We start from the raw sequence: 26,138 nt of genomic DNA on the forward strand, positions 1-26,138 counted from the left end.
CATCAATCATTTCCGTACTTGTGCTATTTATTCTCAATATATATATATACACACATTTCATCATTTCAGTACTTATGCTATTTATTCTCAATATATATATATACACACATTTCATCATTTCAGTACGTATGCTATTTATTCTCAATATATATATATACATACACATTTCATCATTTCAGTACTTATGCTATTTATTGTCAATATATATATATACACACACATTTCATCATTTCAGTACTCATGCTATTTATTCTTAATATATGTATACACACACATTTCATCATTTCAGTACTTATGCTAGTGATTCTCAATATATATATATATACACATTTCATCATTTCAGTACTTATGCTATTTATTCTTAATATATATACACACACATGTCATCAATCATTTCAGTACTTATGCTATTTATTCTCAATATATATATATACACACATTTCATCATTTCAGTACTTATGCTATTTATTCTCAATATATATATACACACACATTTCATCATTTCAGTACTTATGCTATTTATTCTCAATATATATATATACACACACATTTCATCATTTCAGTATGTTTGCTATTTATTCTCAATATATATATATACACACACATTTCATCATTTCAGTACTTATGCTATTTATTCTCAATATATATATATACACACATTTCATCAATCATTTCCGTACTTATGCTATTTATTCTCAATATATATATATACACACATTTCATCATTTCAGTACTTATGCTATTTATTCTCAATATATATATATACACACATTTCATCATTTCAGTACGTATGCTATTTATTCTCAATATATATATATATACACACACATTTCATCATTTCAGTACTTATGCTATTTATTGTCAATATATATATATGCACACACATTTCATCATTTCAGTACTTATGCTATTTATTCTCAATATATATATATACACACATTTCATAATTTCAGTACTTATGCTATTTATTCTCAATATATATATATACACACACATTTCATCATTTCAGTACTTATGCTATTTATTCTCAATATATATATATACACACATTTCATAATTTCAGTACTTATGCTATTTATTCTCAATATATATATACACACATTTCATCAATCATTTCCGTACTTATGCTATTTATTCTCAATATATATATATACACACATGTCATCATTTCAGTACTTATGCTATTTATTCTCAATATATATATATACACACATTTCATCATTTCAGTACGTATGCTATTTATTCTCAATATATATATATACACACACATTTCATCATTTCAGTACTTATGCTATTTATTGTCAATATATATATATACACACACATTTCATCATTTCAGTACTCATGCTATTTATTCTTAATATATGTATACACACACATTTCATCATTTCAGTACTTATGCTTGTTATTCTCAATATATATATATATACACATTTCATCATTTCAGTACTTATGCTATTTATTCTTAATATATATACACACACATTTCATCAATCATTTCAGTACTTATGCTATTTATTCTCAATATATATATATACACACATTTCATCATTTCAGTACTTATGCTATTTATTCTCAATATATATATACACACACATTTCATCATTTCAGTACTTATGCTATTTATTCTCAATATATATATATACACACACATTTCATCATTTCAGTACTTATGCTATTTATTCTCAATATATATATATACACACACATTTCATCATTTCAGTACTTATGCTATTTATTCTCAATATATATATATACACACATTTCATCAATCATTTCCGTACTTATGCTATTTATTCTCAATATATATATATACACACATTTCATCATTTCAGTACTTATGCTATTTATTCTCAATATATATATATACACACATTTCATCATTTCAGTATGTTTGCTATTTATTCTCAATATATATATATATACACACACATTTCATCATTTCAGTACTTATGCTATTTATTGTCAATATATATATATACACACACATTTCATCATTTCAGTACTTATGCTATTTATTGTCAATATATATATATACACACATTTCATAATTTCAGTACTTATGCTGTTTATTCTCAATATATATATATATACACACACATTTCATCATTTCAGTACTTATGCTATTTATTCTCAATATATATATATACACACATTTCATAATTTCAGTACTTATGCTATTTATTCTCAATATATATATATACACACATTTCATCAATCATTTCAGTACGTATGCTATTTATTCTCAATATATATATATATACACACATTTCATTATTTCAGTACTTATGCTATTTATTCTCAATATATATATACACACACACATTTCATCATTTCAGTACGTATGCTATTTATTCTCAATATATATATATATATACACATGTCATCATTTCAGTACTTATGCTATTTATTCTCAATATATATATACACACACACATTTCATCATTTCAGTACTTATGCTATTTATTCTCAATATATATATATACACATTTCATCATTTCAGTACTTATGCTATTTAGTCTCAATATATATATACACACACACATTTCATCATTTCAGTACCTATGCTCTTTAGTCTCAATATATATATACACACACATTTCATCATTTCAGTTCTTATGCTATTTATTCTCAATATATATATACACACACATTTCATGATTTCAGTACTTATGCTATTTATTCTCAATATATATATACACACACATTTCATCATTTCAGGACTTATGCTATTTATTCTTAATATATATATATACACACATTTCATCAATCATTTCCGTACTTATGCTATTTATGCTCAATATATATATATACACACATTTCATCATTTCAGTACTTATGCTATTTATTCTCAATATATATATATACACACATTTCATCATTTCAGTACGTATGCTATTTATTCTCAATATATATATATATACACACACATTTCATCATTTCAGTACTTATGCTATTTATTGTCAATATATATATATACATACACATTTCATCATTTCAGTACTTATGCTATCTTTTCTCAATATATATATATACACACATTTAATAATTTCAGTACTTATGCTATTTATTCTCAATATATATATATACACACATTTCATCATTTCAGTACTTATGCTATTTATTCTCAATATATATATATATATACACATTTCATCAATCATTTCAGTACGTATGCTATTTATTCTCAATATATATATATACACACATTTCATTATTTCAGTACTTATGCTATTTATTCTCAATATATATATACACACACACATTTCATCATTTCAGTACGTATGCTATTTATTCTCAATATATATATATATACACATGTCATCATTTAAGTACTTATGCTATTTATTCTCAATATATATACACACACACACATTTAATCATTTCAGTACTTATGCTATTTATTCTCAATATATATATATATACACATTTCATCATTTCAGTACTTATGCTATTTAGTCTCAATATATATATACACACACACATTTCATCATTTCAGTACTTATGTTATTTATTCTCAATATATATATATACACACACATTTCATCATTTCAGTACTTATGCTATTTATTCTCAATATATATATATACACACACATTTCATCATTTCAGTACTTGTGCTATTTATTCTCAATATATATATATACACACATTTCATCAATCATTTCCGTACTTATGCTGTTTATTCTCAATATATATATATACACACATTTCATCATTTCAGTACTTATGCTATTTATTCTCAATATATATATACACACACATTTCATCATTTCAGTACGTATGCTATTTATTGTCAATATATATATATATACACACACATTTCATCATTTCAGTACTTATGCTATTTATTGTCAATATATATATATACACACACATTTCATCATTTCAGTACTTATGCTATTTATTCTCAATATTTATATATACACACATTTCATAATTTCAGTACTTATGCTATTTATTCTCAATATATATATATACACACACATTTCATCATTTCAGTACTTATGCTATTTATTCTCAATGTATATATATACACACATTTCATAATTTCAGTACTTATGCTATTTATTCTCAATATATATATATACACACATTTCATCATTTCAGTACTGATGCTATTTATTCTCAATATATATATATACACACATTTCATCAATCATTGCAGTACGTATGTTATTTATTCTCAATATATATATATACACACATTTCATTATTTCAGTACTTATGCTATTTATTCTCAATATTTATATACACACACACATTTCATCATTTCAGTACGTATGCTATTTATTCTCAATATATATATATATACACATGTCATCATTTCAGTAATTATGCTATTTATTCTCAATATATATATACACACACACACATTTCATCATTTCAGTACTCATGCTATTTATTCTCAATATATATATATATACACATTTTATCATTTCAGTACTTATGCTATTTAGTCTCAATATATATATACACACACACATTTCATCATTTCAGTACTTATGCTCTTTAGTCTCAATATATATATATACACACATTTCATCACTTCAGTTCTTATGCTATTTATTCTCAATATATATATACACACACATTTCATGATTTCAGTACTTATGCTATTTATTCTCAATATATATATACACACACATTTCATCATTTCAGTACTTATGCTATTTATTCTCAATATATGTATACACACACATTTCATCATTTCAGTACTTATGCTAGTTATTCTCAATATATATATATATACACACACACATTTCATCATTTCCGTACTTATGCTATTTATTCTCAATATATATATATATATACACACATTTCATCATTTCAGTACTTATGCTATTTATTCTCAATATATATACACACACATTTCATCATTTCAGTACGTATGCTAGACACCTTGCTTACTACTATGACAGATTAGACCGTATTAGCGAGACGATCTCCAGCCAGAGGTTTCGTATTGGTGATATGATGGACATAGCGATGTATGTTAGCAGTCAAATGGGTAACATGACTAAATTGAAGGTACCACAAGTTTTGAGACAAATTCGCGTGAGTATTCTTGCAAAAATATTTTTAATGGTTATCATTTTTGACTATTAGGATAAAAAACTGTTGATACTTTGAGTCAGGCTAGACATGATCGTTTGATCTCCCTTTCAATTCTTTCACCAACAAATGTTTTTTTTTTATATGACAGTTGTTTCTTATTAACCAACTTAAACAAAATTAAGTGCATGAAATATTATTTTGTATACATATTTATAGTTTGTAGATTTGCACACATGTGGGTTAATTTTTGCTCTGAAAAAGATTTCAACACAATTGTCCATTCAATATTTTACATCCACAGAAAATGTGTATGACAAACAATGTAATACATATCGTTTATAGACGAATTTTAATTGACATGAAAATAAGTCCTAGAATGAGTTTGAGTGTCCTTTTTGATAATGGGGTTCAGAGGTGGAAACAATCAATTAACTCTTAAGCTCGCCTTTTCTCCCTCTTCACAAGATATAAAAATGTGTACAGAAGAGACCAGTCTTCTTTGAAAAAAAAAACCCTATAGAGTCGAATGGTTCCGAAAAAATATTGACTTTATTCATTTAATAAAAATATAAAATTATATAGCATATATAATTGGTGTTCTAAATTCTTTAGATAAAATCTTGCGTTTCACAAATTTTTATATCTTCTCACATTTAAGAGAAAGTCGTTTGAAGCAAAAGACATTTTTCTGTCTTTTATACTATTGACAAAATACATTAACAGCTAAAAACTTGAACATAAATCCTTTCTTGGGGGTGTTTGAATTTAAAAGTAAAATTTTTATCCCTACAAGAATTAATGAAAAGTGATTTAATCTTTACCCCCCCCTTTCCACCGGATCTGAATTTTAACTTTTAATCTAAGCAAATCAAGCAAATAAATAAAAACACAGAAATTTGTCAATATTTTCTTGCCTTAAAAATGATAGCATACTTGCTTTCATTGCTTCCCAACTTACCTAGATTTTCTTTTGTAAATAATAAAGTAATTTGAAAAAAAACTATTTTTATCATGTTTACCAAAAATACCAATACTTCAAATTAGCTGCTCCTGATGTTTGCTATGATGTCGTTTAATGACCAGATAGATGCACATAACAGAAACATATTTATTCACTACGAATTTTGCATATTTAAATCGAGAAGTTACTAATTTTTTTTTTGTAAACTAAAAAAAAATGTAAAAAACTTACATTTCCTATACAAATATTGGATTAAATAAAGAGTTTCATTCAAAATTCGTTATAGAATTTAAAGTTCAACAGAAACACTCCTGAGTTTGACAAGATACACCTCAATAAGGTTGACCGAAACTTTGTGAGAATAACATCCAAAATAAGAACAGTAGTCCGAATAATCCAAATAATCCAAAAGTGTATGCTAACATGTGTTTATAACAACCAGGTTATAATAACATTGTTTTTTTTTTACAGGATGAAACACAAGAATTGATAACGGATAATTATAAAAACCGTCATCGACTCTATATTACGGAACAGATTCATGAAGATGTCACAACGTTTCAAAAGGTAAAAACTTGTTTCTTTTCTTATTATTAGCCAAGATTTTTTCTCCTCATAAAAAATTACTGAATCCAACATATTTTTTTAGTAAAACTTTTCATAAAAAATTACTGAATTCAACATTTTTTTTATTAAAATTTTTCATAAACAATTACAGAATCCAAAATTTTTGTTTTGTAAAATTTTTGATTCAGTAATTTTTTATGAAAACATAAAAAATTACTGAATCAAACATTTTTGTTTATTAAAACTTTTCATAAAAAATTACTGAATCCAACATTCTTGTTTATTAAAACTTTTAATAAAAATTACTGAATCCAACATTTTCGTTTATTAAAACTTTTCATAAAAAATTACTGAATCCAACATTTTTGTTCATTAAAACATTTCATAAAAAATTACTGAATTCAACGTTTTTGTTTATTAAAACTTTTCATAAAACATTACTGAATGCAACGTTTTTGTTTATTAAAACTTTTCATAAAAAATTACTAATTCCAAAATTTTTGTTTATTAAAACTTTTCATAAAAAATACTGAATCCAACATTTATGTTTATTAAAACTTTTCATAAAAAATTACTGAATTCAACATTTTCTTTTTTTAAAACTTTTCATAAAAAATTATGAATTCAACATTTTTGTTTATTAAAACTTTTCATAAAAAATTACTGAATTCAACATTTTTGTTTATTAAAACTTTTCATAAAAAATTACTGAATTCAACATTTTTTTTTATTAAAACTTTTCATAAAAAATTACTGAATTCAACATTTTTGTTTATTAAAACTTTTCATAAAAAATTACTGAATTCAACATTTTTGTTTATTAAAACTTTTAATAAAAAATTACTGAATTCAACATTTTTGTTAATTAAAACTTTTCATAAAAAATTACTGAATCCAACATTTTGTTTTATTAAAACTTTTCATAAAAAAATTACTGAATTCAACATTTTTGTTTATTAAAACTTTTCATAAAAAATTACTGAATCCAAAATTTGTGTTCATTAAAACTTTTCATAAAAAATTACTGAATTCAACATTTTCGTTTATAAAACTTTTCATAAAAATTACTGAAATCAACATTTTTGTTTATTAAAACTTTTCATAATAAATTACTGAATCCAAAATTTTTCTTTATTAAAACTTTTCATAAAAAATTACTGAATTCAACATTTTTTAGTAAAACTTTTCATAAAAATTACTGAATTCAACATTTTTGTTTATTAAAATTTTTCATAAAAAATTACTGAATTCAACATTTTTTTATTAAAACTTTTCATAAAAAATTACTGAATTCAACATTTTTGTTTATTAAAACTTTTCATAAAAAATTACTGAATTCAACATTTTCTTTATTAAAACTTTTCATAAAAAAATACTGAATTCAACATTTTTTTAATTAAAACTTTTCATAAAAAATTATGAATTCAACATTTTTGTTTATTAAAACTTTCATAAAAAATTACTGAATTCAAAATTTTTTTGGATTCAGTAACTTTTTATGAAAAGTTTTAATAAACTTTTCATAAAAAATTACTGAATCCAAAATTTTTGTTCATTAAAACTTTTCATAAAAAATTACTGAATTCAACATTTTTGTTTATTAAAACTTTTCATAAAAAATTACTGAATGCAACGTTTTTGTTTATTAAAACTTTTCATAAAAAATTACTAAATCCAAAAATTTTGTTTATTAAAACTTTTCATAAAAAATACTGAATCCAACATTTTTGTTTATTAAAACTTTTCATAAAAAATTACTGAATCCAACATTTTTGTTTATTAAAACTTTTCATAAACAATTACTGAATTCAACATTTTTTTTATTAAAACTTTTCATAAAAAATTATGAATTCAACATTTTTGTTTATTAAAACTTTTCATAAAAAATTGCTGAATTCAACATTTTTTTATTAAAGGTTTTCATAAAAAATTACTGTATTCAACATTTTTTTTTATTAAAACTTTTCATAAAAAATTATGAATTCAACATTTTTGTTTATTAAAACTTTTCATAAAAATTACTGAATTCAACATTTTAGTTTATTAAAACTTTTCATAAAAAATTACTGAATTCAACATTTTTGTTTATTAAAACTTTTCATAAAAATTACTGAATTCAACATTTTTGTTAATTAAAACTTTTCATAAAAAATTACTGAATCCAACATTTTTGTTTATTAAAACTTTTCATAAAAATTACTGAATGCAACGTTTTTGTTTATTAAAACTTTTCATAAAAAGTTACTGAATTCAACATTTTTGTTTATTAAAACTTTTCAGCTTTGTGCTTTGCCTTCATTTTTATTATCTTCTTTTGATCAGAAAACCAAATCAGTTTCCAGAAATGCTAGAAGTTATTCCCATTTCTAGATATTCTTTTGTAATCAGCCATGGAATCTTTCAACTTGAACTATAGACAATTGTCAACAAATAAATGAATAAATTATATAAATTAAGAATATATGTCAAAACAATTTCTGATGAAAAAGAATACACGGATGAGAAAACGTTATTAAAAGCATGAGTTAGTTATGTATGAAATAGAGCTTGAAATGTGTGGGTTTATACACACACACACACACACACACACACACACACACACACACACACACACACACAAACACATATACATACACATACAGACACACACAAACACACATATAAACACATGATGATTGCAAGGTCTTGTCAGACGAGTGCCACTCCTTCAGACACTTAAAGTCCATAAGCCCAAAAATGACTTCCATCGCCACAGGACCATTTTAATAGACAAATGCCTGAGGGAGTATCTATACATAAATGATGTTACAGAGTCTTAGCTTTGTACGACAGCTAAGTCTCTATCTCGGTTCAAAATGTTGAGATCCAGCAACAAGCAAGAGCAAGATAGCCAGCAATAAGTTAAACTGCAGACCAGCTTAATGTGGGTACTGGTCTCCTGCTTTATATTTTTTTTTTAAATCAGAGATTTGCTTCTCCTAGAAAGGTTGCCTTCTCCACGGCTTATGGGAGCCCTCTCCACCCCAACAAACATGGTGCTGGTTGGCCGTTGACCCCATAAAATCGGGTTCATTCGATCTTTGAAAGGTCTTGCTTTTAATCCTTCAGGGAGACTAGCCACCCTCCTCACCAAACAAGTTTGGTGGGGGAACCAGTTTAGTCGTCGGTGACCCGACCATGAGGCAGGTAGTACTGGGTTACATTGTACCAGTAGCATATGACATGACCTGACATACACACATATACACGTATATACACACATATGCACACATAGACACAAGCACACACACACACACACATATATATATATATATATATATGCATGCGTGTAGGTCAGAGAGACATTTTCATGAGTAATGACAGAATGAAGTAAGGAATAAATACGTATATTTGCTTTTACTACTAAGCTATTTCAGATATTGTATATAATAAAAGGGTTGCTTAAAAAGTAAAGGCTTTTATTTTTAATTCAACAAATGGAATACCTACAAAGACGGGTATGGTACCATTAAACGAGCGACCTTTTCTGATCCAGAATTTATTTTTCCACATAGTCACCAGCATTCTTAATTCACTTTTGCTTGTGATGTACATCTATGATAGGGATTACTTTCTTAGAGTCTCACACTGTAAATATCTGCAACATAAAGATGAAAATTTGAATGCATAAGTTCAATCATCATAACAATACAATTTCCACTCCCCTCTGATCCATTCAGACAGAATAAAAGATAAGACGCATTACTTTTTTCCTTGTAAAATGTTGAATGTCAGATAAAGATGCGTGGATGCGTGTGCGTGCATTCGTGAAGGAAGACGTCAGTATAATTTCAAGTTTAGACATCTTCTGTGAGTAAGAGTTAAACATAGAGAAGTGCTGTTGTACATTTTCAGTGCTAAACTAAAGTTTTCTCTGAGAATCTATTTATTGCGTTATACAGATGAAGATTAGGATATCAAATATTTCATCGTTAGCAACGCATAAGTAGAGAAATGAAATTAATTCTTGGCATATGTGGGAAGGTCACTAAAATTCACTGTGTATCACATCGACAATATGGACACATGCCAGAAAGTATAAGATGATTTAAAAAGTCATTTCGGACAAAGACATTTCACTTATTAATACTTTGTTTATAACAAACTATTAAGACAGTAAATTAAACATATATACATAGATTAAGCATTCAATTAAATATATTGTTCCTATAAACAGAAAAATGCACTAAAAAGGTAAACAATGTATGTAATTTCTCCCCAAAGAGAGATCACTCTGGTCCTTGCAATGGTTTTAATGTGAATGTGTCATACCATGATATTGAAATGTTTCAAGCAGTCATGACACGTCGTTTTGTTTTTGTGTCCATGCTTATAGCCAGTTTAAACTATACACATTTTATTACGACTGTAAAATCGGTTTTGTTGTTTTTATCTATACTTTTATCGTGCATCTGCAAGAAGGTATAACTATTCCTGACCCCCCCCCCCAAAAAAAAATTAAAGCTATCCTTGTATATTAATAAAAGGAGATATGTGAATTACAAGGCAAAGGTTTACATTTCCTGTAATGTCCTTTCTGCTAATGGACATACCAAAGCCTATCATATCTGTAGAGCGATCGGCCAGCAACCAAGGACGAAATTCAGTCGTATTGTTTCTCAATCATGTGTTGTGCAGATTTCCAACAAAGTCTTGTGTCACGATGAAATTTGCAGACCTGGCCCTTTTCAATTTCTTTTCAGCTACCAACACTAGTTTATTCTTACTTGATTAGATGTTCCATTCCTTAGAGTAAACAATGGTATGTTTACAGAAATATGAATTCTGTACAGTTGTATTAAAATGTCAGTAAGAATAACAGAAACTTAAATTGATATCCGTGGGTTTAAAAAGTTCCATTATTTCTATTTCTCACTTGAATGGTATGAATTATATTATCTATGAATTATACAATAAACATTTTAAAGAAAATGATTACATCAATTTTGATCTAATATAAAAAGCTATCTCGTTGGATTTTCAAAGTCAGACCATAATAGCATTTAAGCTGACAAACAGAGCTTTGCTTCTGACTAGCCAATTTTTATTTGTTATTATTGGACCATGTTATTAGCAATATGATAAGGTGCTTTAATCACCTAAAAGTAAAAATCCTCCAAGGGGATAATTCTTTCTAAATTGAAGAATATAATAGGCGTTCTCTCCCTTAAGTTTTAAAGTGTGCAAACAAAAATTAAATGACTTTATTGCATCCTGGACAACACTGGGTAAGCACAGCTAGTTTCATATGAAACCATAGCATTTGTTTAAGTAAACACGTTTTCTTATAATTGATGATGATGATGATGATGATGATAATGATGATCTTTCTTTGAATAGTCATGCCACCTCAGGCTTGAAGAACTTTCCCAAGTGAATTATACATTGTTGAAGCAACTTCCAAAACCAACAATCGAATCATTGACCTTTAAGGAAAAAAGAAAGCTCCAAATCTTAGTTAATCGTGTCAAAGGACACGAAGAAAATGTTTTGAGGTCAGCTGCTGAAATTGACAAGTAAGTGACATTTTAAACTTTTTTTTTGCTGATTCATGTCTGTAATGCATCTGAACATTCTGATTAACACAAGGATTGGTTCAGGAGCTGAAATTTGTTGTGTACTCTAAAGCTATCATGTTAGATAATCGGCTTTTTCCTTTTTCATCCAAACGTCATACTAGACACAACATATCTACATTAATTTCAGACTCATCTCATATTTATTACTCATGTGAGACTATTTCTCCCACCCAGACAATGCTGGATAGCTTTTCTACTCTTGCATCATCATAGGGCCATCAACAAAATGATCCTATGAAATAATTTAGTTCTTTAACAGTTTTTAATTATTAATATTTCAATCAAGTTAAAATTATACCTTCGTTTCTAACCAGTGTTTTAATGCATGTGTGTTACCTGTTTTTGAGGACTGGAATAAAATGTTGGCTATGTAGTTCTCACATTAATTATCTTGTAATAACTTCCGACAGAACATTCTCAAAAATATAATTGATTTTATTTAAATTTGATTGTCCAATGGATGAAAGGTTAAAAGGAAGAGGTCATAGAAGAGTGAGAGAGTCAATTATGTTTTAAGCTTATCGTTTAATTATTATTGCTTCATCAACAACATAGTTAATATGTCTTGTCTGATTCAAGCTCTCACCAAGACTGATCTTGTAGAAAAATTATTGGCCTCATATGTCATGTTTGCCCATCTTGTCAGCTTTCATTCTCACAACACAGAAAAGTCGATCCCTTGATCCCTTTCGTGAGCCTTGTCTAAAATGTTTCCTGTTTTTCAACAAATATCTAAGCAATATATTTCAGCTACTGTATCTACTGGCACACGTACGCCCATCAATATTTAACGTTTTCAGCATTGCAAGAAACAAATATTATCAAAATTATTTTATCTTTATCGTTCATTCTTTTTTAGGCTCCTTCCACCTTTGATAAATTCTGGCAAATCTTTGATTCTGGAATTGTCAGCAGAGGCTCAGAGTGATTCTCATAAAGTGTGGGCATTAGAAAAGATGATGAAACGATGGTACAAGATGTCAGGTCATGCTAGTGCCGCCATTAATGGCAGGTATTCAAAAAGGAAATGGATGAGAATGCAAAGAAAAAGAATCAGAAGAATGAGAAAAAGAATGCCAAAGTTTAAATACCCTGCGTCCAAAAGACGTAGACGTGATGTTGACACGCTGCAAGAAGATGTTGAGAAAATCTATGATGCAATAATTCAGAAGTTGACTGATATTATCAAGGTAAACTGAAGACTTTTTTTTGTCTCACTACAAAGTTGGCAAAATCAATAACGTTTTGGGCATTTTGAAGGAAAAATTGAAATACTCATAAGCATGCACATCTACTTATATATAAAAAGCATTTTGTGTGTGTGTGTGTGCGTGTGTGTGTGTGTGTTCGTTCCCTATATAATCTAAAACATCAGGGCCGATTTTTTACAAATTTCACACAAATTTACTTGATATGTCTGGAAGTGTTCTTAGCTGTTTTGTACCAGAATGCCTCCGATAAGTATCAAAATTCGATTATATATTATTTTTAATGGAATCCTTTGAAATGAGTAATTTGTATTTATTTATTTGCAGACAGTTATCCCCATCTTCATAGTTGTTGTTGCTTCACCATGTTTTGGCCAACATTATTCCTCTGGCCTTCTTCAGGTGATTAATCGTGATGGGATAGGAATGCTGAGTATCTTAACTGTATCCTCATTAATTACTGCCTTCCATAGTTGTTGTTGTATCACAACGTTTTGGCTAACTAATCTTCTGGCCTGCTGTGGGTAGGATTGAAACTGCTATCTTCAGACTGTAGAGACTCAACGCTTCTATTTATTGTGACATGGGCTACAACAAAAATAATATAATAAAATAATATATTGTGTAAATTTTTCAGCATTTAGTCCAACAGTGTTTAATATGGCAAGTAAGCTACACAGAAACATGTTTCATTTCCGGATAAATTATCCTGATAATTTCCTCCAAAAAATGAAACATGTGTCTTACGTTATAGCTTACTTCCTATAAGTATATTTTCATACTATATATATATATATATATATATATATATATATATATATATATATATATACACACATTATATATATATATATATATATATACACACACACATATTATATATATATATATATATATATATATATATATATTACTATCCTGATAGTAAAATATAGATAAATATGATATTTTAATTCATGAAGATTTCGTATTTATGATTATAGAACCAATTCTCTATTGTGCCTAATATATAGCGATGATTTCAAAGTTTAAAACAAATATATAACTTGTGTGCCATCAGCTAAAATCGAAATCTGAATATTCACCATTATCCACTATTATATGAGCTGAGACTAAATGCTTATCAAAACTTTACAACTTAATCAACTTAAACGTATAAATGTATATTTGCACATGCATAAACTTAAATGTATAAATAAAATTAAATGTATATTTGCACATGCATAAAAGATGCAAATCAGTTCGACTTACGCAAGTTTCAATTTTGCAATTTTGGCCCCTTAGCAGTTATTTTCACTGGCTAAAATCCAAACCAAATTTAATTCACAGTCTGAAGCAAGTTTCAAGTGTGTAGACCGAAAAATAACAAAGTAGTTTGGTAGAGACTCTTCTGTGTGCACACACACACACATACATACATGCACGCACACACACACAAGTCTGATTTTGACCAAAGTTAACACTTTTATACAGCCTAACACCACAAGTGCATCTGAGAAGTTTTATCACCACACAGACAGAAAAGCCCAACCTATAAAATCAACTGTAGATTTTTTATAAGACATGAGCGCGTTCGAAATGAATGTTTCTCTTTAGAGCACAAATGAACCAGGATACGTGACTTTTGTACTTTTAACTTTAATTCAAACGATTACGTAAAAATAATTTCATAAAATAAACAGTTCTTTGATAAGACAGGGGCGCATTCGAAATTAATGTTTCTGTTTAGAGCTCAACTGAACCATGATACGTGGCTTTTGCATTTTAAACTTTAAATACAGCCATTATTTCCTGATAATTTAATAAAATCAACAGCGGATTCTCTACAGTGCAATGTGGACTACTATGTATTATGAACTAAGTCACTGCAGGAAGGCATATGAAGCTTCCTCCCGATACGCTGTACACATGTGTCTCCATTTAGAGTAAGCAATCAATCGATTTGACTAAAAAATGGGCGATTTCACCGATTTTGATGACAATAAAAGTATGGGAAGGTGGAAATCTTTGATTCTGGAATTGTTAGAATTATTCACTCCCGGACAACATCAGGTCTCCCGACTAGTCTCGTATAAACTGATTTAAAGATAGTCGTTGCTTTTTCAATATATGCCATGATCATGTGGATACACTGGTTCGAGTTACTCATGTGGAGTCTGACTAATAGCAGATGGATGACTATTTGGGAATGGTAGACCATGTCTTCCACTGACTGGAATATACGTTCGGCTAAGAACTGCTTGTGAATTTGATATTCTAGCAAAATACTGCAGATAAGTTTGATTTCAATGATCAACACTTAAAGTAAAACAGAGTTCATAAATCAGTAGGATACAAAATTCATGACGTAAATAATATTTTGTAATCATGCTCCCAACAATTCAACACTTACAATATTCATCCTTATGTACATATGTTTCAGAAATTTCCAATTTATTATCACTGTCACAACCGACTAGAAATTTGACAATTTTTGTGAATCCCCTCATCAGCATATAAATCATAAATTCAATCCTAGCAATATTCATCGGAAATGTGCACAGTAAAAAATTATAAAAGTCTAGAAACATTTTTATATTTTACTAGCATGGCTACTTGACGTTGACTAAAGCAATGCTTTAACATATTTCTATTAAAACCTCTATTTCTTTCTATCCGTTTCTCTTTCTTCCTCTCTTCCCTCTCTCTTGTTTCCTATCCATTTCACCAAAACTCCTCTTTCTCCTCTGCCCATTCCTCTCCAGCTGGACATACTCAAACAACTCTCTTTTATAAAATGCTGATTCCTTAAAAAAGGAATCAGCATTTTCTTTTCAAATTAATGCACAATTACACTGAAAATGGCTGAAAAACTGATCTCCCCATAAAAAAACCTGATCCTGTTGATCCTCAAAGAATTAATCATTTATTTTAAATTTTAAATATTATTCATCTGAGGTAACGTTGATCAAGAATATAATAATATATATATAATAATATAATAATACTATAATAATTGTAGGTGTTTTGTAGGTTTTTTTTTACTTTTATCTGGACACAGGTACATACATACATACATACATGCATACATACATACATACAGTTGCCTTTTATAATATATATATGTATATATAATATTTATTTGAAAAGTATTATGTATATAAAAATTTTTTAACATAAATATTAATACTTACTTGTATACCTACAGACACTAGTGTTTCATGCTTCCGCAATCATCAGTGTAGGAAGTAATAGTTACTCTGTATTGGGAGATTCGAACCCAGTCACAAAACCATCCTTGACTTTGTAGGCTAGCATCTTTACCTCAAGCCACCTTCAACTAATGCAAGAATTGAAGGAAATTAAGTGCCTATAAATGGCATGTTGACACTCAAAGAGTATTAAACAGTCAAAGAGTATGCAACGACCAGAAGTTAAAATGCTGCATATTTAAAATTTCACCATTAATTTGATTAATCCAACAAAACATGGAGGAACAGAAAAAATATTGTAAAAGAAGGCAATAAAATGAATGCATCTGATGTAATTTTAAATATTGTTAAAAGATTTTGTCAGTAATAAGTGAATATGTCATTCTGTTTTTAAAGAGTTTTCATAGATGGATAAAGGAAGGGGAAACCGAAAAAGGGAAGAGATAGCGGAAGATAGAAAAATGGAAGATAGAAAAATGAGGGAAGGAATTTCTTTTAAAAGTTTGGACTAAGAAATAATAGATTAAAAAAGAAAGAAGAAAAAAAAAGTCAAATAAAATGACGCCAAAAGATATCAAAACTACCACAACTTTTTCACAAATAATCTTCGGAAAGTTATAAATCCATATATTCTCCTTTCAAGCCCTGGAGTTGGGTAGACTTGACTCTAAAGCCTTGCTTGTAAAACTAGTCTATAACAATGAAAAATTTGTTTCAATAAATATCTAATTTGTCTTTGTTATTTTTATTTTTATTTTTTTCAGAAACTTGACGCCATGTGGTTGAAGTTGATCGAATTGTCCCCAAGAAAAGACGGTAAATGTGAGCAAATTGGAATAGAAGGGTCAGGCGAGGATGACACAGAGGTCGAGTGTGAATTGCAGGGCAGTGGTAAGATGGACATTACTGAGTCTGAGTCAGAAGCAATTCCCAGCTTCTCGTTGGCTGGAAACAATGACAATGATGACAGTAATGGTGACTTTGAATTCACAGATGTCAAAACGGTAGTGATGTCCTCTCACCGTAAGTCGTCCAACTTTTGTGCTATTCGCCTCTTCTTTCGCCTTTGCTTTGCTAATATCATTTCACATGCTTTTTTTTCATGTGAATCAAATTGTTTAATGAAGCAGCTTTGTAGTTTGAAAAGGCAAAATAATCTAATCATATTATTTTAATAATCTAATCATCTTATTGAAATAAGTGTTTCTATATACGTGTCAGCCTTTTCTCATTTTTGCAATGGTGTCATTGTGTGTAGTACATGTTCATACTAGTGAAGACGATTTTTATTGATTTTATCTCAGATCAATGTAACATTGAATACAATTTAGTCTCAAGCTTCTATCTCCATTTGGCATCAATTGAAATGAATGACTCTCGTCTTGGGGAGGCTCCATGTTTTGACAAGCTTCTGGGCTTGACCTTTACTTCTGATCTGAACATGGAACACGTACATCAAATCTGTTGCCAAGATTGCTGGAAAAATAGTGGGATCATTCTACGGCTCCAGTAGATATCTCACTGCTGATGCAATTCTCTATCTATATAAGAGCCAGGAACATCCAAGGATGGAGTACTGTTGTCACATATGGGCAGGAGCTGCTAGAAAGACTGATCCTGCCTTGACAGAGTTCAAAATAGAATTTGTAGCCTAGTTGGGGGATGCTCATTTATTTCCTTGCAATCTCTTTCCCACAGAAGAGACGTGGCGAGCCTGTCTCTGCTTTATCGTTATTTTAATGGCAAGGGCTCATCTGAGCTCCAATTTATGGTCCCACCTCGCCAATCTTTCACAAAAAACACTTTTCTAGCTAAAACTACGAGGGGGGGTGCCCCTGACCCACTTCCAATTGTCTCATCTAGCTGAAATTTTGCATGTGCAATGATTTCTGTCTCTGCGGGTTATGTGGAAAATTACAGCTCTGAACTAATTGTGGTTTCTGTTTTACAGGTGTTTGAACTGAGTCAGGTGTGAAATGGAGCCTGTTGAATGTCAAGCAGTGATCCGGTTTTTGTATTTGAAAGGACGCACACCACAGAAGACTTTTGATGAAATGAAAGAAACTTATGGTGATAATGCCCCATCATATCACCTTGTAAAACGCTGGCATTGTGAATTCAAACATGGCTGAAAGTCTGTGGAAATAGCTCCCAGACATGGTCGCCCCTTCTGCCATTGATGAGGCATCTCTCCGTCAAGTTGAGGCTGCCATTTTGGAAGATCGGCGCATTACTATTCACCAAATAGCCCAAGATGTCAAGATTAGTACAGGGTCTGTGGAAACTATCATTCATGACCATTTGCATATGCATAAGATGTCTGCCAGATGGATTCCCAAGTTGCTCACACCATTCCAGAAGCACAAACGTGTTGAGTGCTCGAGGAGGAATTTGGAGATGTGCCAAGAAGATGAGTCAAAGTTTTTCAAAAGACTGATTGCACAAGATGAAACCTGGGTTCATCACTATGATCCAGAGACCAAAGCCCAGTCAATGCAGTGGAAGCACTTGGACTCACCACCTCCAAAGAAGGCAAGGATGCAGTCCTCCGCTTGCAAGGTCATGCTCACAGTCTTCTGAGACCAGGACGGAGTAGTGATGACAGATTTCCTGGCAAAGGGTACCACAATTACAGGAGCCTATTATGCTTCACTTTTGAGGAAATTAAGAGAAGCTATCAAAATCAAGAGGCGGGGCAAGATCAGCAAAGGTACCCTTCTCTTGCAGGACAACGCTCCGGTCCACAACTCGCATGTCGCCAGATCAGAAGCACGGGCGTGTGGTTATGAAATCCTCCCCCATCCTCCCTACTGTCCTGACCTTGCACCCTCTGACTTTCACCTCTTCCCAGCCATGAAGTTGTTTTTGAAAGGAAAGCGTTTCCCAGATGATGCAACCTTGATTTCTGAAGTCACATCGTGGTTGGAGGACCAACCTGGGGTGTTTTACAAAAAGGGTCTCCAGAGCTGCATCAAACAATGGGAGAAACGCATAACTCTGGGTGGTTCCTATGTAGAGAAAGGCTAATAACTGTACCAAGTTTTGTTGCTCTACTGCTATGGGAAGTGGGTCAGGCGCATTACTTATTGCACGCCCCTCGTACTATCAAAAATTTCCCCACTCTTTATCTGTGCCTAAACCTAAACATAGATTCCATGAACAAAGCTTCTTTCTTAGAACTGCATGCCTGTGGAACTTTCTTCCATTTGCCTGCTTTCCAGCTGACTACAATTTGGTTGTCTTCAAGTCCAATGTAAACAAATTCTTGATAACCCGTCTCCTTAAGTAATCCAATTTACCAAATTTTCACTACTAATAATTTACTACAATATTGACTATTGTACACTCAGTAACCCTTATCCTCGTGTTCAAAAAGTCTAACACAACATCTTTGTTTTCATGATTAATAATCTTCTTTCTGTTTCCTTCATTAATATCCAGCATTCAGAACCGTACAAATCGGCAGTAAAAGTTTGAAACATCGATATTTTATACTTTCAGATATATCAATATATCTTTCACATATCACCATTAGAATCGTCAAAGTTTCAGATGAGCCATATAAAAGGCAGTCAATGACAGATCCATCCGACCAAACCCAACACGTCAGCTCAGATTTACCCAGCATGGAGGTTATCCTAAAGATGGATCGATTATGCTGGTATGGTCATGTAAAACTTTCATCCTTCTGAATAAACTGTTGCAGAAGCATGAATGCATAATTTGCAGGAAGATTAACTGACCAAAGAAAATTTGGAAAGAAGAGACACTGAACTGATCCACTGAACTGATCCACTGACAACAATCTTCGTTATTAAAGAAGATAATAAGCGTGTCTATCATATTTGTGTATATCTTATGACACTTTATTCAACTTAAGATAATTTTATACATCTGCAGCTAACTATACATGGTTATGTATAGATTAGGGTGTTCTTATTCAAGGGAGATAGTATCCAAGAAAGGCAGTAACCGATAACATTACTTCTTATCATAACCCTGTTTATCACTCTTTGTTAATTACTGCTTTGCGATGTATTTCTATCATGACTAACACTAATTAAAATTTCAATCTGACAAATTACAATTATGCTGAACATTTTAATATTATTTGCATCTATTTTATTCTATTTGGATAATAAATTTCTTTTTTCTTTTTCTTTTTTATAGGGGAGAGTCTTCAAATGATTATCAATACTTTTTTATCACAGAGTAAGTCTCAACAGAAAATGTCCAGAAACCTTGGTCAAGATGTTAAAGGTAAGAGCCAAGTGATTCATGCGTTCTCTTTGATAACTAGTATCACCAGAATGTCAAAGATTCTAGAAAATTAGATTTTTTAAAAATTTCCATCACAATTCAAAATAATTCTAAAGTTTAAATGATCAATTTATTTACTAATATATATATTTGTATATTTGTTTAGTACTACAAAAAATAATACACCATTATCGCGTTGACACACCAAAGTTGAGCCTGACCAGTACAATATGGGTAACCATTTGGAAATTGTATGTCATCTCCTGTAACCATGTTATATATGCTGACTGGGGAATGCATGGGAATTTGAACTTCACAAACTTCCACTTCAAGTGAAAGGCAGAATGCACTGAGCAAATACCACAAAAATGTAATAGTACCAGTTATTCAATTTGCTGAAAAAAATACATTGATTTATTAACCTTTTGATAAGGAGAAAAGTGTAGTATCTGTTCTGATACTAAACTTCATCTTTTCTGTTCTCAGTCAACGAAGAAGAAATTCTTCTAGACTGAAGCAATTTTACTTTTTGTCTCAACCCAGAATGATCCATTTTGGAGAAGCTGGATTTTCCCTATATTAAAAACTTACCTGGTGTCTAACGCTGACTTTATTGGAAGGTAAGTAAATAGGAATTGCTGTATCTTTTGATAAAAATTATTATTGTTATCATTTTTACAATATAATTCATTTTTCTTTATGCCCTCATGAGGGGATTCAGGTGATAGATAAGCCCATTCTTTGCCTCTTCTCTTTTTCTTCTATTCTGGAGGTTAGACGCAATGTTACCTGAGGGTTTGAAAAGTCAGCACATACTCAGTATACTCTGGTTTAAAAAAAATGCCTGAGTGACCAGTCAGCATTCCCAGTAGGCGTACCTCGGGTGATTAGCAATAAGCTAATCTCTTCTCAAAAAATGAAGGTAAAACCTGAGATGGTGGATCTTCTACGACTTAACAGAAACATACTTCAGACAGACAACAACAAAGTCACCGTTAGACCCCCCCCACTCCTTTATGTGTGTGTGTCAAACCAACATCTCAATAAAGACAGCTACCTTTTTAATTTGCAAATTCTAAAATCAACAATTGAATGAATTAATTAAATCAATTGAATCAATTAATATTGCTTTTGTAAGCAACCAATTACATTAGAGATTATATGCTTAAACAATAATAATTAATATTATTTGGATTATTCGGACTATTGTTCTCATCTTGAGTGTTATTTTCACAACGTTTCATAAGGACCCATGGCGTAGTGGATACAGTACTTAGTAAAATTTAGTTGTAAGTTACACTCTTCTAGTGATTAAAGGTTTAGTCCTCAGTGCAGGCAATACTCAAAATACGATTGCAAATTACTTAGAAATTCTATCATGGCTAACAAAACGAAAGCATGTTACCCTTGTGGATTAAATAAATGGTTTCATTCGAAATTCTGTGCAAATTCCTGAATTTGACAGAAAGATTCCAGAAAGATTTACGCGTTTGACAACATATATGTGAAGAAGGTCGGAGGTTACATCGACCGAAACGTTGTAAAAATAACATTCAAGATGAGAACAGTAGTCCAAAGAATCCAAAGAATGCGAATAACCAATTCTCGTCTAAAAAATTGAGAAACATAATAATTCACTTTGAACTGAATACTTTTTATGTTTACTTTTTTTACGGATTATCATAAAAAATGATACTTAGTTTCTTTATTTGTATTATTATGTTGTATTCAGTTTCTGTTAAAATATAAAATATCCAGTTTAAAACAATCATTTAGACTTACATGAAATTCAAAATTGCATACTGACATCATAATTTACCTTAGTAATGTGTACTCTACCTATTCCCTTTTTAGTCAACCAATCTTATGCTTTAATTTGCATACGAACCGACAAACTTCATAAATAAGTCGAATAAATGAATTCATTTATCAATAAATTCATTAAAGATCATCCTATAATGTGATGTCATTACTTTAACACCTCCAGGTAACCATTTTTGCAATTGTATTAGCTTGTATAAAGATTATATTTACTTAATTTAATGTATTTTTTTTGTCTGTTTAAGATATAAAAGTATCGCTTGATGAAATTAAAGCCAAGAAAATGAAATTGGAAACTGATGTTAACAAATCTGCGGAAGTTGTAAGCATTTATGATGAACTTGTGAAAAATGCAAGTGAGATGCAGCGCCTATTGAATCAGACAAAAGAGAAAATTAAGACGATACAGGTGAAATGCAAGATGTCTAAGAAAGTGGCTGATCTTGTGTTAGGAGATAAAGATGAGTTGGAAAGGTTGTTGGAAAAGCGGATAAAGGAGAAAGAAAGAGCGAAGAAGAACGGGGACGATGATGCTGAAAGAAAGAAAAAGAGAAAGAAAAAGCTTAAAGATAAAAGTGATGAAAATCTGGACAACGGAAGAAAAGGTGAGAGAAATGGCAAAAAGAGGGAGAATGGGGAAGAGGCAGAGGTAGATATTTCAAGGAAATTATTGAAAGAGAATGAAGAGACTAAAGCCGAACTGAAAGAATTAATAGAGAAATATCTCAGGCTCCAAAAAGAAGATGAAAAAAGAAAGAATGAAGACAAAAAGAAAACAGGCAATGAAGAAGATTCAAAGAAAAGAAGGAATAGAAGCAAAAAATATTCCAATAAAAATGAAAGAATAAAAAAAGATGATCAGCAAAAGAATGATTTGGATTTTACAAAAAGAGGAAAGAATCGAAAGAAAGAAGAAAATATTGAGGAACAAATGAAATGGCACACAGATGAAGAAAATAAAAAAAAAGGACAAAGAAAAAATAGCAAAGGAAAAAACAGAAAAGATAAATTGAAATCGCGAAAAGGAGAAGAGTCTGGTGTGAAGAGAAAGAATAAGAAAAAAATCGTTTCTGAATTAACTAATAAAAAAGTTGATATTGGCAGCGTTTTGGAAATAAAGAAAAATCTTGAAGATGTCTTGAAGAAATTAAACCAAAGATTTAATGAATCAAAGAAAAGACGTCACGGACGACGCGAAAAAGGAAAGAGAAGAAAACGTTTTGAACTCGAGTCAAAGAAAAGAAAACTTGATGTGAATAGTTTGGTTGGTAAAAAAATGGTCAGTGATGAAAAGGAGAATAAAGAATTGAATGAGAAAGAAAAAGATTTGAATGAAAATGAAAGAAAAAGGAAGAAAAAAGAAAAAGAATCAAAAACTGATGATAAAGATCTGAAAGAGGATATAAATGAAAATGAAAGAAATAATGAGTTGAAGAAAAAACGCAAAAAGGATAGAACTAGGAAACCAAAGAAAACAATTGATGAAGAATTCGAAGAAAATGTCAAAAGCAACATTACAAAGAATAAAAAGCGAAAAAAAGATATGAAGAAAATGGAAAGAAAACAAACAATGGATGATGTTGTATTGATTGAGAACGAAACAGTGAATGATAAAAATAATAAAAAACTGAATGAAAAAGGAAAAGATAAGAATGAAAATCAAGAAAAGAGAAAGAAAAAAAGAAAAAAAGCCAAAGATGAAACAAAAATGGAAGAGTTAAAAGAAAATGCGAATAAAACGAAGAAAAAACACCAAAATAATGAAAATGAAAGAAAAACATATAAAACAATTAAAGAAAATTTAGAGAAGGATAATGCAAAAAAGAAATGGAGGCTGAGAGATGTAAGAAAGAAAGAGAAAAAAACATCTGCGGAAAAAATAATGGTGAAAGATGAACATGAGAATAAAATAATGAATGAGAAAGGAAAAGATAAAAAGAAAAATAAAGAAAAGCGAACTCGAAAAAAGTCCAAGAATGAAATCAAAGATTATCGAAAGAATGAAGATGAAATAAAGAAGAATCACAAAAAGGATCGAACTAGAAAGAAAACGAATGAAAAAGGTGAAGGAGGTTTGAATGCAGACACAAACGAGAGAAAAAAAGAAGCAAAGAAAAAGAAAAGAAATAAGGAAACTGTATCGAATGAGAAAGAAACAGTTAATGATAAAAAGAAAAAAGAATCGAATGAGAAGGAAGAAAATGAGAATGGAACTAGAAAAAAAAGGAAGAGAAAACGTAAGAATCGAGAAGTTGATTTGGGCAAGAAAAAGAAAAAAAGATTACAGAAAAAGAATATCTCAGAAATGCTAAAAATGGCGTTGTTTGATGAACATGCACTTCAAAGGAATAATAGCAGAAACCGAAAAACTCATCGAAAGAGAAAGATAAGACTGAGCGAAAAAGTTCAAAGTCAACCAATTTTCATTCAAAATGAAGAACAGAAATTAGCAGAAGAAATGAAAAACCAGAGTCAACAAATTGAAGCCGATGGTGAGTGAAACATTCCTTTATTTTTAAAAATGTCTGAAAATATTTACAAATTTTTGTTTTATTAAAATATTTTTTCAAAATGTTGCAATATATTTTCTCAATTTTTGTTTTCGTTATAAATGTCTTATTATATTTCTTTGTTTATATTTTTGTTGCTGTTATATGTTTATATGTTGTGACACATAAAACTTCATCATTTAAATTGTCCACCTTTCAATTTTACAAAACAATAGATATCCTATAAATATGTCTGCATGAGAAATATAATGAAGCAAAGATTGCACAATTCTCGACCACATTTCTCATGAACGGGCATTGCTTGAACTCAAAACAATTGGAAACATTACTAGGATAAGGAGAGGAAGTTAGGTATTGTATCAGATTTCCTTCTCTTTTTTTATTTTTTTTTTTATTACATTTTCACCCCAAACAAGGCACATTTTGCCACTCAGGTGTAGGGGGCTACTATCAGGGTCAGCAACTACGGGGGCACTATGTAGGGATTTGGGCAGCAAGATGTCGGTTCACGTTGCACTTGAACTTCTGCATGTCAGTACAGTTAGGGAAGCATGATCCTGGAATGGAATTCCAGAGTCTAGCGGTTCTGGGGAAGAAACTACTGGAGTAGAAGGATCTTTTGCATCTAGGGATCTCTACTGTGTGGGGGTGGGATTTAGCTGCCTGTCGGGTTTGTCAAGAGTGTCTGCGACGTGGGGGCACAAGTGTCTGCAGTTCGTCAGAGCACTCACCATTAAAATACTTGTAGAACAGGCAGAGGGATGCAACATTTCGTCGATGGGACAGAGACTGAAGCTTAGATGCCAGTTCAGGGCCTATCAGATTGGCGACTTTTTTTTAACCTTGTCTAGGAGCGAGAGACTAGTAGTAGATGCACCAGCCCAGATGTGAAAACAATACTCCATACATGGGCGAATGGTGGCCTTATAGAGATACAGGATACTT

The 26,138-nt window shown here is 30.2% G+C and overlaps 1 protein-coding gene across 2 annotated transcripts in view; it reads left to right on the plus strand.

Moving 5' to 3' along the window:
- The window catches only part of LOC145246035 (uncharacterized), a 281,165-nt gene that overhangs the window by 203,902 nt on the left and 51,125 nt on the right, over positions 1 to 26,138 (plus strand). For both annotated transcript variants that reach the window (XM_080107864.1, XM_080107865.1), the window contains exons 6-12: positions 4,886 to 5,057; positions 6,490 to 6,585; positions 11,965 to 12,140; positions 13,063 to 13,393; positions 17,367 to 17,625; positions 20,773 to 20,862; positions 22,929 to 25,175. In XM_080107864.1, coding sequence (XP_079963990.1) covers positions 4,886 to 5,057; positions 6,490 to 6,585; positions 11,965 to 12,140; positions 13,063 to 13,393; positions 17,367 to 17,625; positions 20,773 to 20,862; positions 22,929 to 25,175 — 3,371 coding nt within the window. The remainder of the gene's footprint in view (positions 1 to 4,885; positions 5,058 to 6,489; positions 6,586 to 11,964; positions 12,141 to 13,062; positions 13,394 to 17,366; positions 17,626 to 20,772; positions 20,863 to 22,928; positions 25,176 to 26,138) is intronic.

This window comes from Euprymna scolopes, chromosome 23 (genome assembly GCF_053919585.1).
Source record: "Euprymna scolopes isolate OS-2025 chromosome 23, ASM5391958v1, whole genome shotgun sequence".
In the NCBI taxonomy this organism is placed as follows: Eukaryota; Metazoa; Mollusca; class Cephalopoda; order Sepiida; family Sepiolidae; genus Euprymna; species Euprymna scolopes.